Below are 14,354 nucleotides of genomic sequence, written 5' to 3'. Positions count from 1 at the left end.
TTCTTTTGTTGCTGAGCACAGGCTGTAGGCACTCAGGCTTCAGTGATTGCAACTCACAGGCTCCAGAGCACCTGGGCTTCAAGTAATGGCAGGCTAAGGAGTTGTGGCACACAGGCTTAGTTGTTCCACAGCACATGGGATCTTCCCAGATCAGGGATTGAACCCGTGTCCCCTGCATTGGCAGGTGGATTCTTAACTGCTGGACCACCAGGGAAGTCCCTGTTTATTTCTGATTAAGCAGTCAATCCAACTCATTTTCATCACACAGAAAACATATAAATAGATAGCATGTTCCAAGTCATATTGTTCAGTTTGTTTAGTTTTGAGCATATCCTAGGATATTCATAGACTCCTTTAATTGGAAGAGCACTCAACATAATTATCAAGTTCAGTTGGCAAACCATGGTTTGCCAGATCTAGCCAACTGCATTGTTTCATACAACTCACAAGCTAAGAATGGTTTTAACTTTTTAAATGGTTAGAGGAAAAAAGACTATTTCTTGAAATGAGAAAATTACATGAAATTCAAATTTCAGTATCCACAAATAAGGTTTTTCTAGAATAGCTGTTGATTTCACAGTATAAAAGCAGAACTGAGTAGTTATGACAAAGACTTTATGTACTGCAAAGTTTAAAATGTTAAGTGTCTGACCCTTTGCAGAAGAAACTTGCTGTCCCCTGCTATATAGCTATGGGAATATAGCCACATGCAGCACCATGTATGAACTTGCCATATATAATGCTGGGTGAAAGAAGTTAAAAAAGAATGTATATCATATGGTTTTATTTATACTTCAGAAATAACCAAGTACAACTGAACTCTACTATGTATTTCAGCAGAGAAGTATTAAAGCAAAGGAGAAATTCTCATTAGAGTCAAGATAATCATTCCCTGTTTTGGCAAGAGAGGTAGAAAGTGGTGATAGCTCAGGGTCATCAGAGGTCTTCTGCATACAGAAGGGTCATCTTCTGTGTGCAGGATGGTAGTTACATTGGGCATTGCCTTGTGATTATTCACTAAGCTGATCTTATTTGTTTTGTGTACTTCTATGTTTATGGTATTTCATACTAAAGAAATTTTTTAAAGTCTACAACAGGAAGTAATGTGTTAAGTATTTGGAGTAAGTCTAAGGGTTTGGAGTGAGATATAGTCCCATGTCTGATGTAGAGTATTGACATGAGCTTGGGAAAGTTGTGTTGATTCCTTGAACTTCATTTTCTCATCAGTAAAATGCCAATTAATACCTTATAAAATTGCTGTTAAGAATAATAGGTTAAATATGTAAAACATTTAACATAGAATATGGTAAACTCTGGGTTGAAAACAGCCAGAGTGACAGTGTGTTCTGGGAGCATGTTCTGCATTTAGTGGTCAGTGAAGGTGATCTGTTAGAGCTAAGTAGGCTTATCAGAAATAGTTTGCATGAAATTGTCTTCTGCAACCTTCATTTTTCATTTATTTTCAGTCCTTTAAGAATTACTTTGAATTATTAAATATATTGGTTTCAACAATAACTTCATGAGAGAAAATATCCAAATGACCGGCAAGCATATGTTCTTTAATATCATTACATATCAGGGAAATGGAAAATAAAGCCATTATGATATTTCAGTACACATACACCAGATAGACTAAAAATGAAACACACTAGCAAGTATTACTGTGAATGTGAAGTAAGTGCAACTCTCTTAATTTCCTGATGGGGGTGTGAAACAGAATGATCAGTTTAGAAAACTTACTGGCTATTTCTAACAGAGTTAAATATGTGCCACATGACTTCAAAAAAGAGAGAATATTGTATGAGAATATTCATAGAGGCTTTATTTTTAATAGTCCTAGACTGGTAAAAACCTAATCCAGTAAAAAGAATGGGTAAACAAATTTTGCTTAATTCATACAATGAAGTACTATGCAGAAATGAGAAAAGAATAAGCTATTGATATACAAAGCAACATAGAAGATACTCAAATATTATGTTGAGCTTAAGAAGCCAGGTATAAAAGAGTAGCATGCAGTATGATTCCATTTGTATGAAGTTCAGCTTAGGTAAAACCAATCTGTGATCGTAAGAGTCAGAATATGGTTCCTCCTGGGAGTGTGAGGATGTGATATTGACTAGAAAGCACACAAAGGAACTTTCTAGGATGTTGGAATTGTTCTACAATTTGATCTGGGTGATGATTACATGGGTAAATGCAAGTAAAGATCTGTGCATTTTATTATACATGTTATGCCTTCATTTAAAAAAAATCTAATGGTTTTTAAGTTAGTGTTATATATCTGAAAAATTCATATAAAACCCTTATGCTAGAGACAGCAGTTTGGGATTTATTGTTAGTTTAAATCTTAGTTAAGAGAAGTTATATTTGTAAATATATAGAAAGCATGAAGCAGAAAGAAAAATACATCTGTTTCATTTAGGCCCACTGGGACTTCCATGTGTTCCAGAGGCAGTGTTTTTCAACTCTACTAATAAAATAATTTCTTATATTCATATTCCAACAGCAAGTTTTATTTCTTTTCTCTTCTTCCTTAGCAGCTCATGATTCAGCCTAATCATGGATTCTAATTTTCTTTTCTTTAGTTACTGTGACCTGTAACCCAATTTAAATTTTTCTCCTAAGCTGATAAAGTCAGCCCAGAGTTATTGAGAATGTACTTGCTATGTGCAAGCCCCAGTGCTACACATATAGATATAGATATGCCTTCAAAATTTGTTGTGGCAGGGAAGTCAGTGATAATAACAGTAGTGGTCATAGGAAACGTTTTAAAAATATGAACTTTATATTAAGCACTGTCCAAAGCACTTTATATTTAAATTATCTAATCATCACAACACCCTAAGAGACAATGCAAGATGTTAGTGTAAGACTGACATCCTTTGTATGAATGAGAAAGATGAAGGACGTCTCAACTATCTCAAGAAGTTCAACTCTGGCCCTACTGAAAACCTCACTGTAGCAAAATAAAGATTGATAACTGAACTCATTCTCTTTTAAGACAATTTAGAGATAATCTGTTGTAACTGAACATGCCCTCGGGTGATCTCAACCCCCACACACATACACACATGCACCACAGGGTTCTGCTTGAAAGAAGTTTGGGTAAATAGGTTTGTGTTTCCTTTTGTACATTAGTACCCTTATAGATAGACACTCTTGATAACTGCTCATCTGTCTCACCACAATGTTCAGTTTTGATGTAGGTGCTATTTTTAATCCTTATTTTACTGTTGAGGAACCTGAGGCTTGGGCAAGTTGAATAATATTCTATATAGTTTTTTATTGCTGTATAACAAGTTACTACAAACTTAGCAGCTTAAAACAGCACACATTTGCAGTCTTATCGTTTCTGTGGGTCTGTGAGTCTGGCACAGCTTAGTTGGATCCTATGCTCAGGGTCTTAGAAGGGTGCTGTCAAGGTGTCATTTGGGCTGTATTCAGCTGGGAGCTCTAGGTCCTCTTCCAAATTCACAAGGTTTCTGACAGAATTTATTTTCTTGTATGTGTATGGTAGATGCCTTGTTTTCTTGCTCCCTGTTGCCTGGAAACTGCCTTCTGCTCCAGAAGTCATTGCCATATGAGCCCCTCCATAAGCCCTCCCACCCTGTATATAATAGTTTGCCTCTGCTAATCCCAAGCCCCCATTCCTTCACTCCCCTACCTCTGTTCTCCCTTGGCAACCACAGGTCTGTTCTCTCTACCTGTGAGTCTGGGATTCTCTTCAGCTCAGTTCAGTTACTCAGTCATGTCCAACTCTTTGCAACCCCATGAACTGCACCACGCCAGACCTCACCAACTCCTGGAGCTTGTTCAAACTCATGTCCATCAAGTCCATGTTGCCATCCAACCATCTCATCTGTCATCCCCTTCTCCTCCTGCCTTCAATCTTACCCAGCATCAGGTGGCCAATGAGTATTCAGGACTGAGTCTGGGGTTAGCAGAGGCAAACTCTTACATATAGGATGGGCAAAAACAAGTTCCTACCATCTAGCTCAGGAAAGTATATTCAATATCCTGAATATGAAAGGGAGTATTTACTTTCATATTCTTTTCCATTATGTTTTGTCATAAATGAGTCACAGAAGAAATAGTACACAAGTACACAAATAGTCCAACAAGTACACTTCTTGTAGTACAGAAGAAATTAACACACATTTAAATCAACTGTAGTTCAATAAAATCTACCAAAAAACAAAAAAACTCTCCCATAACACAATAGCTTATTTCTTCAAGACCAGCAAGAGAATCACTGACCTTGGGGAGAACACCAGACCTGCTATGAAAGGGCTTACCTGAGTAGGTCTGACCCACGTGAAATCATCTTCCTTTTTTGTTAATTCAGAGTTAGCTGATAAGGAGCCTTACTTATATATGTAAAGTCCATTTTGGCATGTACGTGACATAACCACAGGATTGATCACTGATCATATTCACAAGTTCTACCCTGCTCAAGGCGAGGAGATAATACAGGGTGGGGACAACAAGATGATGGAAATCTTGGGGACTGTCTTAGAATTCTGCTTAGCAATATGCACAGCTCCCTAGCAGGTAATTGGCAAAGCAGTGTTCTCTTTGAGCAAAGCACGCATGGAAATGTTTACGTTGAAGTGCCTCTCAAAAACACAGAAGCTAACTACAAAAAAATTTTGTTTTAGAAATCTTCCAAATACCTGACATTAAAGTAAGTATAAGCTTCGTTAGTACCTAACAATGCACATATGTAAATAATGTTAAGTAACAAAAATGTGAATAAAAAATACTAAATACATGGTATCTACAGTTATATTAATGATACATGGATTAGAAAATATATGATGATGTAAAATAGTTGATTTATGTTTCTGGACTCAAAGCATTTATCTGTCATTTTAAAAGTATAACCTTTAAAAAGTCAGTTTATCACACAGAATAGCAGATGGTAAACATTTCTGTTGACAATAAGTGCTATGGAAGTTCAGAATAGGGGAGATTAATGTGGATTAGAGTTCTTCCTTAGGTGTAAAATAAGGTTAATTTTTTATGAGGTAGTTCATCATAAATTTTGCGCCCAAACTAGTTCCATTTATGTAGTTTGTCATCTGCTCAGTACACAAGATTGCATGCCTTCTATGAAGAGATCCAGGTCATCTCCACATATGTGGCTGATTCTCATTTAAACAGAACTCCTTTAACATTGTTTTAGAACTTCACTTGAAATCTTGAGTCATTGTACTAGCCCTCTTTTATTATAGGCTAGTAAGCATTGTATTGCCATATATCTTTTAGTTGATACTTTTTACCAATCAGTTCTTCATTTTCAACTATTGCAAAATAAATTAGTGGGATTTTTTTTCCCCCTCTCTGCTAGGGATCTCGATTATTCATTCTTCCTATAACTCTAGGATACATAACCATCTCAACTGTTTATGAATTAGTTCTTATTTTAAAAGTTGTGGCAAACCAAATAATGGCCTTCCAAATATGTCCATGTCCTAATGCCTGGAAACTGTGAATGTCACTTTATATGGCACAGAGACTCTGTATGACAAGAGACTTTACACATGCCATTCAGGATCTTAAGATGATGAAATTATCCAGGATTCCATGGGTAAGCCTGATGTAATCAGAATGGTCCTTATAGGAGGGACAAAGGAGGAGGCTAATGGCCCACGGTACAGACCAGTGGTTCTTAGAGTTTGGTTCCAGGTTGGCAGCACTACCCAGGAGCTTGTTAACGGAGCACATTCTTCAGCTCTACTCTAGAGTTACTGAACTGGAAACTCTAGGGAGTAAACCAAGCAATTCACATTTAACAATCCCTCCAGGTGATTCTGATTCGTGCTAAAGTTTGAGCATCACTGCTAAAAGCTAAGTTTTGCTCTCCTGAGTAGAACAAGCTTGAGGCTAAAATGCTGGGAAAGTTCATTCTATTGGCTTGTCAAAGGTAATTTGCAACTGCTTCCTTTCCGCCTGACTTCTATCAGACTGTAATCATTTGAACAGCTTAATTGAGAAATCACTTATGTTTATAGCTGAAATTAAATGTTTTGTATTTAAATAACTACTTTTGATTAGAATCATATTTTGTGGAAAGTGGTTGGTTTTATCTGTGTACTGTAAAAATATTTATAAAAACTCATCAAATTTCTAGCAGTAACTAACATCCTATTCAGCATAAGGTGAAATGTTTTACATCGAATCTCATGCTGTGTAATGGCCAATCAAAAGGTATTTAAGGTGGCTGAATGGATTTCTTGGCTTAGTATTCAAAATTAAACATTTTAAGATATTAACATTTACTGTTTTTCTTCTTCTCAAAGTTGATGTTATGTAACCCTTATTTGCAACTCCTAAAGTCTTGCTTAAGCAGTGAGTGGCAACACTTTCTTTTTCTCATCCTTGTGAATTTACTGAAATGTAGATTGTTTGAAAATGAGTTTAGCCTTGTGGCACATGTCTGTTTAGTTATGAATACTATCTTTATTAAGAAGATAAAAACACAGCTTTGTCTTGGTAAACATGTATCACTGATTCCTGAAGAGTCAAAAGAACTCCCTCTATTGTGCTCTTATTTGACAAGTGATCTTGTGGTTCCTTTTAGGTATCCAATAGGAAAAGCACTCTCCCATCTGCATCTTTGGAACTGGATGGTTCCTACTTGAGTGTACCCAAACCACAGATCAACACTCAAACCAAGCAGAGGCCTAAGTCTGCAAATCAGGACTCAGCTTTGGAATCCCTTGTAGAATTTAGGAATAATTCTTTGAAACCAGCAACCCTTCATTATTCCAAAGAGAATATGGGCAAGGTGCCCTCAGAGACCAGAACATTTAATTACAGATCCCCAGGGAAAAAACTAGTAGACGCAGTCCCTACAGAGAAAGCCCCTCCCAAAGAACTGAAGATGAAGGAATGCCAGCACCTTCAGGCTCCTCCGTCTGGTCAGTGTTGTGGCCATGGACTTTCTGAAAATGCAGATCATGTTTACGAGAGCCATCCGACAAACATGGGCCCTCAGCATTCCAAGACACACCTGGACTCGTGCAGGTACTGTGGGCTTTCCTGGGCGTCTCTGATGCATGGCCACGGGGCACTGCCACCTAATGAAAATGATATCAGAAAGCAGCTCTCAGAAGATAGAAGGCAGCAACTTATGCTTCAGAAAATGGAGCTGGAAATTGAAAAGGAGCGCCTTCAGCATCTGTTGGCCCAGCAGGAGACAAAACTTCTCCTGAAACAGCAGCAGCTTCATCAGTCTCGACTGGACTATAACTGGTGAGTTCTGCCTGTTTATTTCAGCAGTACCTGTAGTTTGGAGAATACAGTATAAAATGACAGCTGTGTTACTGTAACAGATGTGTAGGAACAGAAGTTCCTCAGAATCTTGGTTTGCTTAAGATGCATAGCAGCTATGACTTCCAAATAAATTGCACTGTCTTTTGGGGAAGAACTGAAAGACTACCTTGTCTTCCAAAATGTTAGCTTAGAGTATCTACTTCTCACCTGTCTGGTATAGTTTTGGCTGGATTCTAAAGACAGTATTTTTCAACAATGTTACCATTACACAAAATACTTTGCTATTTGATGTCATTGTAGAGAATACTAAGCATTAAATAAAAACTTAAGATTTTAGGATGTAAAATAAGACTTACGTGTGACTAGGTGTCATCATTCCATATAACAAAGATAACCTGCTAAATTCAACCTTTTCTGATTATGAAGCATAACCTGTTCAATAGCCAATTATTATACACCTTCCCACATTTAAACTGCTCTTCCTCTGACAATTTTTCCCTAAGAACAATGTTTCAAAAGCTAAAGCCCTATTTAATATCATGTAGTGTTCATTATAGTTTTACATACAGAGTCAAAGTTTGTTATCTTAATTTCAAATACCAATAGATCAATGCAATTGTATTTAAACATAAGAAAATATAGCATTTATGTCTTTTTATAAGTAAATTTCAAGGAAAGGGTGTGTTGTATCTCTGTGTGTGTGTGTCTGTGTGTGTGTGTGTGTATCCCTGCCATTTTCTCCTTGGTCAAGCATACCTTTTCCCCTTTGTACACATTCTTAGTTAGACATGTTGATCCTTACACACCTAATATTACTGTTATTTTCTTTTACTTCTTGGAGTTAATTTTCTTTCATTTTCGGATCCTGCTCAATATTTTTTAAATCCTAATGTCTTTGAAAGGTCCACCTTACTTGTTTTCTCCAGTGCAGTACTGACTTCCCTAGGAAGCAAATGTTATCTTCCTCTTTCTCTTCCTTTATGGTCAATTTTATTCTTCACTGTTGAACCTGGAGGCTTTTAAAGTAAGTGAAAATGAAGGCTCTTGTGACAGGATTGTCACCAAAGGCTGAAATGTTGCTCCAATTTTATGACCCCAATCTCCAATCCTCCAGTTAACGTGTAGTTTCTCCTGAGAACTTCATTCTACAAACATTTATTGAATGTCTGTGTTATGTGAGGAATGGTTCTAGGTAGTTGAGATAGGTAAAAGAATTAAATGTAGACTTTAAAGAGATCACAGTCTAGCTGGGGAAAATGGATAATTTTATGCTGGACATCATGTTCATTTGAACAGCATTATGTATTCAAGTAATGCTCCTTAATGATAATAAACTTGTTGTTCTCTTGATCATCCTATCTTAGATGAAAGCACTATGAAACACAAATTTTGAACAAGTTTTGTGTATAGAGATTTCTTAAAACTTTTTATTTTTAAATAATTACAATATTGATAGGAGTTGCAAAAATAGTACAGAGATTCTATGTGCCCGTCATCCAGTTTCTCCCAACGTCTACATTTTATACAACCATAATATATTGTCAAAGCTAGGAAATTAACATTGATACAACAGGTGTGTGTGTTTCTATGTCATTTTATCACGTGTGAATTTGTGTAACCACTTCCACAGTCAAAACACAGAACTATTTCAGCACCACCAAGATTTCATTTGTACTACGCTGTTTTTTTTTGTTTTTTAATTTTGTATTGGAGCATGGTTGATTAACAGTGTGTTAGTTTTAGGAGTATAAGAAAGTAATACACATATAGATGTGTATTTTCTTTTTCCAATTATTTTCCCGATTAGATTATTACTATGTCCTCATCTGTTTTTTAATATGTGTTATTTATTTATTTGGTTGGTTGCACTGGCTCTTTAGTTGTGGCATAGGAGATCTTCCATCTTTGTTGTGACGTGAGACATCCTTAGTTGCAGCATGTGAACTCTTTGTTGCAGCCTGCAAACTCTGGGTTGTGGCATTCTGGTTTCCTGACCAGAAATGAAACCTGGGCCTCCTCCATTGGGATGGTGGAGTCTTAGCCACTGGATCACCAGGGAGGTCCAGGCTGTTAGAGTCACTCTTTGCCCCCACCTGTCCCTAACCCTGCTGCTGCTGCTGCTAAGTCTCTTCAGTCGTGTCCGACTCTGTGCAACACCATAGACGACAGCCAACCAGGCTCCCCCGTCCCTGAGATTCTCCAGGGAAGAACACTGGAGTGGGTTGCCATTTCCCTCTCCAATGCATGAAAGTGAAAAGTAAGAGTCAAGTTGCTCAGTCATGTCCGACTCTTTGCGACCCCATGGACTGCAGCCCACCAGGCTCCTCCATCCATGGGATTTTCCAGGCAAGAGTGCTGGAGTGGGGTGCCATTGCCTTCTCCGGTCCCTAACCCTCGGAACTCCTATTCTGTTGTCTATTTCTAGATTGTTATTTTGAGAATTGTATATAAATGGAATTATACACAATGTTAAATTTTGATATTGGCTTTTCTCATTCAGCATAATGCTGAGATCCATCTAGATTGTTACATATATTGTACCTTTTGATTTCTGAGTACTAGTCCATGATATAGATGCGCCGTGGTTTGTTTAACCATTTGTCTATTAGACAGTTTCCTTGTTTTCAGTTTTTTCAGTTACAAATAGAGCTTCCATGTACATTCTTATACAAGTTTTTGTGTGGCCTAAGTTTTTTGTGTCTACAAGTGAGAACTAGGAATATAATTGCTAAATCATATAAGAGATCATATTTAGCTTATACTCATTTAGTTTACAACACGGGAGACCCAGGTTCAATCCCTGAGTCGGGAAGATCCTCTGGAGAAAGAAATGGCACCCCACTCCAGTACTCTTGCCTGGAAAATCCCAAGGACGGAGAAGTGTGGTAGGCTACAGTCCATGGGGTCACAAAAGTCGGACACAGCTGAGCAACTTCACTTTCACTTTTGTTTAGTTTAAAATACTTCTCCTACCAGTAACATGAGAAAGATTGTTTCTCCACACCCTTGTCAGCATTTGATTGTGTCACAAATTTGTATTTGATGTGTTCTGCGCCTGTGTGCAGTGACATTTCATTGTCATCTTAGTTTGCATTTTCCTTATGGCTGGTGATACTCAATATCCTTTCATTTGCTAGTTTGCCCTCTGTCCATTCTTTTGGGTAAACTGTCTCTTTAGTATCTCTTGCCATAGTCTAACTAGATTGTTTGGATTGTTTTCCTGTTGAGTTTTGAGAGTCCTTTATATATTCGAAATATATTAAGTCCTTTTTCAGATAGGTAGGTGGATTTGCAAGTAATTTCTCCTAGTCTCTTTTCTTTTCAATCTCAAAAGGATCTTTCACAAAGCAAAAGTTTTAAATTTTGGTAACAGTTCATTTTTAATTTTTATTCCTTTTAGATTGCATGAAGTTTTTATGATGACCACTGGATTTTGTTAAGTCTCTTTTATGAGATAATTGACATGGTTGTTTGATTTTTCTTTTTTAGCCTGCCAATACAGTGGATTGCATTGATTGCTTTTTTTAATATATATATATTGACCTAGCCTTATATCCCTGGAATAAATCTCCTGGGTTACAATGTATAATACTTTTTATGCATTCAGTTCAGTTCAGTCACTCAGTCGTGTCTGACTCTTTGCGACACCATGGACTGCAGCACACCAGGCTTCCCTATCCATCGCCAACTCCCAGAGCTTACTCAACTCATGTCCATCGAGTTGGTGATGCTATCCAACCATCTCATCCTCTGTCATCCCCTTCTCACGTCTTCAATCTTTACCACCATCAGGATCTTTTCCAATGAGTCAGTTCTTCGCATCAGGTGGCCAAAGTATTGGAGTTTCAGCTTCAGCATCAGTCTTTCCAATGAATATTCAGGATTGATTTCCTTAAGAATGGGCTGGTTTGATCTCCTTGCAGTCCAAGGGACTATCAAGCGTTTTCTCCAACACCATAGTTCAAAAGCATCAGTTCTTCAGCACTCAGCTTTCTTTATAGCCCAACTCTTACATCCATACATGCCTACTGGAAAAACCATAGCTTTGACTAGATGGACCTTTGTCAACAAAGTAACGTGCATTAACAATTTCTTTTTACTAATATTTTGTTGAGAATATTTACATCAATATTTCTGCGGTTTTATTTTTTCATACTTTGTTTGTCTGGTTTTGGTATCAAGGTAATGTTCTTGTTGTTCAGTCGTGACTGACTCTTTGCAACCCCATGGACTATAGCATGCCAGGGTTCCCTATCCTTCACCAGCTCCCGAAGCTTGTTCAAATTGAGTCAGTGATGGCATCCAACCATCTCGTCCTCTGTCATCCCCTTCTCCTCTTGCCTTCAATCTTTCCCAGCATCAGGGTCTTTTCCAATGAGTCAACCATTGTCATCTGTCAACACACAACGATATTACATAATTATTGACTATATTCCCCACACTGTACATTTCAAAGCCATGAGTCATTTATTTTGCAACTGAAAATTTCTACTTCAGTCTCCCACACCCATTTCTCACCTCCCATGACCCTTTTCTCATCTGTTTGTTCTCTATATCTATGACTCTGTTTCTGTTTAGTTATGTTTGTTCTTTTGTTTTTTAGTGAAATCATACAGTATTTTTCTTTCTCTGTATGACCTATTTCCCTTAGCATAATACTCTCCAAGTCCATCCATGTTGTTACAGATGGCAGATTTTATTCTTTTTATGGCTAATACTCTGTTGTATACATATACTGCATCTTCTGTATCCATTCACCTACTGAGGGACACTTATGTTGCTTCCGTATCTTGGCTATTCAAGTAAATAATGCTGCAGTGAAAACAGGGATGCATGTATCTTTTCTAATTAGTGTTTTTGGTTTCTTCAGATAAATACCAGGAATGGGACTGCTAGATCACATAGTAGTTCTATTTTTAATTAATTGAGGAATCTCTTGGTGTACTGAAGAGTCTCTGTACTGTTTTCCATAGCAGCTGCACCATGTACTTTCCCTGCAGCAGTGCACAAGTATTCCCTTTTCTTCACATCCTCGCCAGCACTTGTTTTCTTTTTCATAATGGCCCTTCTGACAGGTGTGAGGTGATATCTCGGTGTGGTTTTATTTTCATTTCCCTAGTGATTAGTGATGTTAAGCATCTTTCATGTGCCATCTGTATATCTTCTTTGAACAAATGTCTATTCAGATCCTCTGCTGATTTTTTTTAACCTGCTGGTTTGGTGTTTTATTGCAGAATTGTATGCTTGTACTGTTTTGATGACTATAGCTTATAATAGAGTTTGAATCAGAAAATGCAATGCTCCCATCTTTGTTCTTCTTTCTCAAGGTTTGGCTATTCAGGCTCTTTTGTGGGTCCATACAGATTTTAGGATTGTTTGGTCTATTTCTATGTCTAAATTTGTTTTTACAGGTTAAGGACTCAAGCTGTATTTAAATCAAGAGAACTGGTTGCTAATAAAGAGATTACTAAACCTCGAGAGCTCAGTCTGGATGTGAATGGGAGTGGCTCTGGACCAAGGTAAATTTGGGCGGTTGGTGAAGGTACGGTATATAGGACACAGATCTTAAGGATATGCTTGGTATATATTTATAGCTTCATACTGGTGAGTCTAGTTTTCTGATCATATGTATAAATATATTCACATTATAAAACTTTGAAAAATATTGATAAGTGTAAAGAAGAAAATAAAAATCTATCATAATCCTTCCATTCAGAGAGAGTCCTTTGAACCCTTTTTCCCATTCTGTCTCTTTTATAATATTATTTTCTATATTACAGTAGGTATTATGCTTATACCGAATTTATTTTTTGCTTTTTTCAGTGTATCATAATTTCTGATGTCCTTTATAATGAAAAACTTGATGTTAATTCATTTAAAAAATATTTATATGTGTCAGCTATTACTCAGTGTTTATTAAGTAACCTATTATTAGATAATACAAGGTTTTAGGTCTCAAAGAGTTGGACATGACTGAGTGACGTTTGCTTTCACTTTCATTATAGATTATGCTTTGAAGAAAATTTCTGTAAATACATTTCTTACCTATCTCCACCTATTTCCTGGGCATAGATTTCTGCAAACAGAACTACTAGCTTAAAGTACATGTGAATCCTTTTAAAATTCATGATTCACATTGCCAAATGGCTTTTCATAAAAATTAAATTAACTTAAACTCCCAAACCAATGTTTAAGAATGCTATTTTCATGAAATATAAAGAATTTTTGGCCGATATTTTTTCAAATACATTTTTTCTTCTTATTCTCTTTATCCTCTCCATTTGGAACTCTGTTTATATGTATATTACTGTAGATCTTTACTCTGCTAACTTTTGGAAACCTATTTTTTTTTATTCATATTGAATAATTTCTATTGATCTATCCTCAAATTCATCAAATCTTTTGTTGTTCCTAATTTGCTCATAAGCCCATACAGAGATTTTTTTTTTTTTTTTAATTTCGGATACTGGATTTTTTGGGTTTAGAATTTCCATTTGTATGTTTGTTATACTTTCTATTTCTGTGTTAAATTTTTCTATTTTATCCATTACAAGTGTATTTTTTCCTTAAACTCTTTGTCTGCTAATTTTAACACCTAAGTTCATCTTGAGGTTTGTCTCCACTGATTGAATTTTCTTTGAGTTGGTCATGTTTTCCTGTTTCTTTATATGTTTAGTAATTTTGGGTCATTTCCTGGTCATTGTGAATAACTAGAATTCAGTTGTAAAGGCATATCTCATTTTATTATGCTTCACTTTATCGTGCTTCACAAATAATTTTATATTTTACAAATTGAAGGCTTTTGGCAATCTTGCCTCAAGTAAGTCTTTCAGCACCATTTTTCCAACAGCATTGGTCACTTTGTGTCTCTGTGTTACATTTTGTTAATTCTGACAATGTTGCTAACATTATTACTGTTGTTGTTGCTAATAGTAGTAGTATTATATTTGTTATAGTGCTTGGTGATCTTAGATTGTACTATTGCGAAAGAATTATAACTTGCTGAAAGCTCAGATGATGATTAACTAGCATCTTTTTAGCTATAAAGTACTTTTTAATTAAAGCTTGTCATTTTT

General features: G+C 36.5%; 1 protein-coding gene across 5 annotated transcripts in view; it reads left to right on the top strand.

Annotated features, from left to right (window-relative positions):
• The window catches only part of KIAA1328 (KIAA1328 ortholog), a 426,147-nt gene that overhangs the window by 253,363 nt on the left and 158,430 nt on the right, over nt 1-14,354 (top strand). For 4 of the 5 annotated variants that reach the window (XM_005224052.5, XM_024984414.2, XM_005224054.5 and 1 more), the window contains exons 7-8: nt 6,584-7,257; nt 12,690-12,797. In XM_005224052.5, the coding sequence (XP_005224109.2) occupies nt 6,584-7,257; nt 12,690-12,797 (782 nt within the window). The remainder of the gene's footprint in view (nt 1-6,583; nt 7,258-12,689; nt 12,798-14,354) is intronic. The other variant, XM_024984413.2, reaches the window with a different exon arrangement.

This window comes from Bos taurus, chromosome 24 (genome assembly GCF_002263795.3).
Source record: "Bos taurus isolate L1 Dominette 01449 registration number 42190680 breed Hereford chromosome 24, ARS-UCD2.0, whole genome shotgun sequence".
Taxonomy (NCBI): domain Eukaryota; kingdom Metazoa; phylum Chordata; class Mammalia; order Artiodactyla; family Bovidae; genus Bos; species Bos taurus.
Note: the sequence above shows the minus strand (reverse complement) of the source record. Positions and strands in the feature narration are given on the sequence as shown.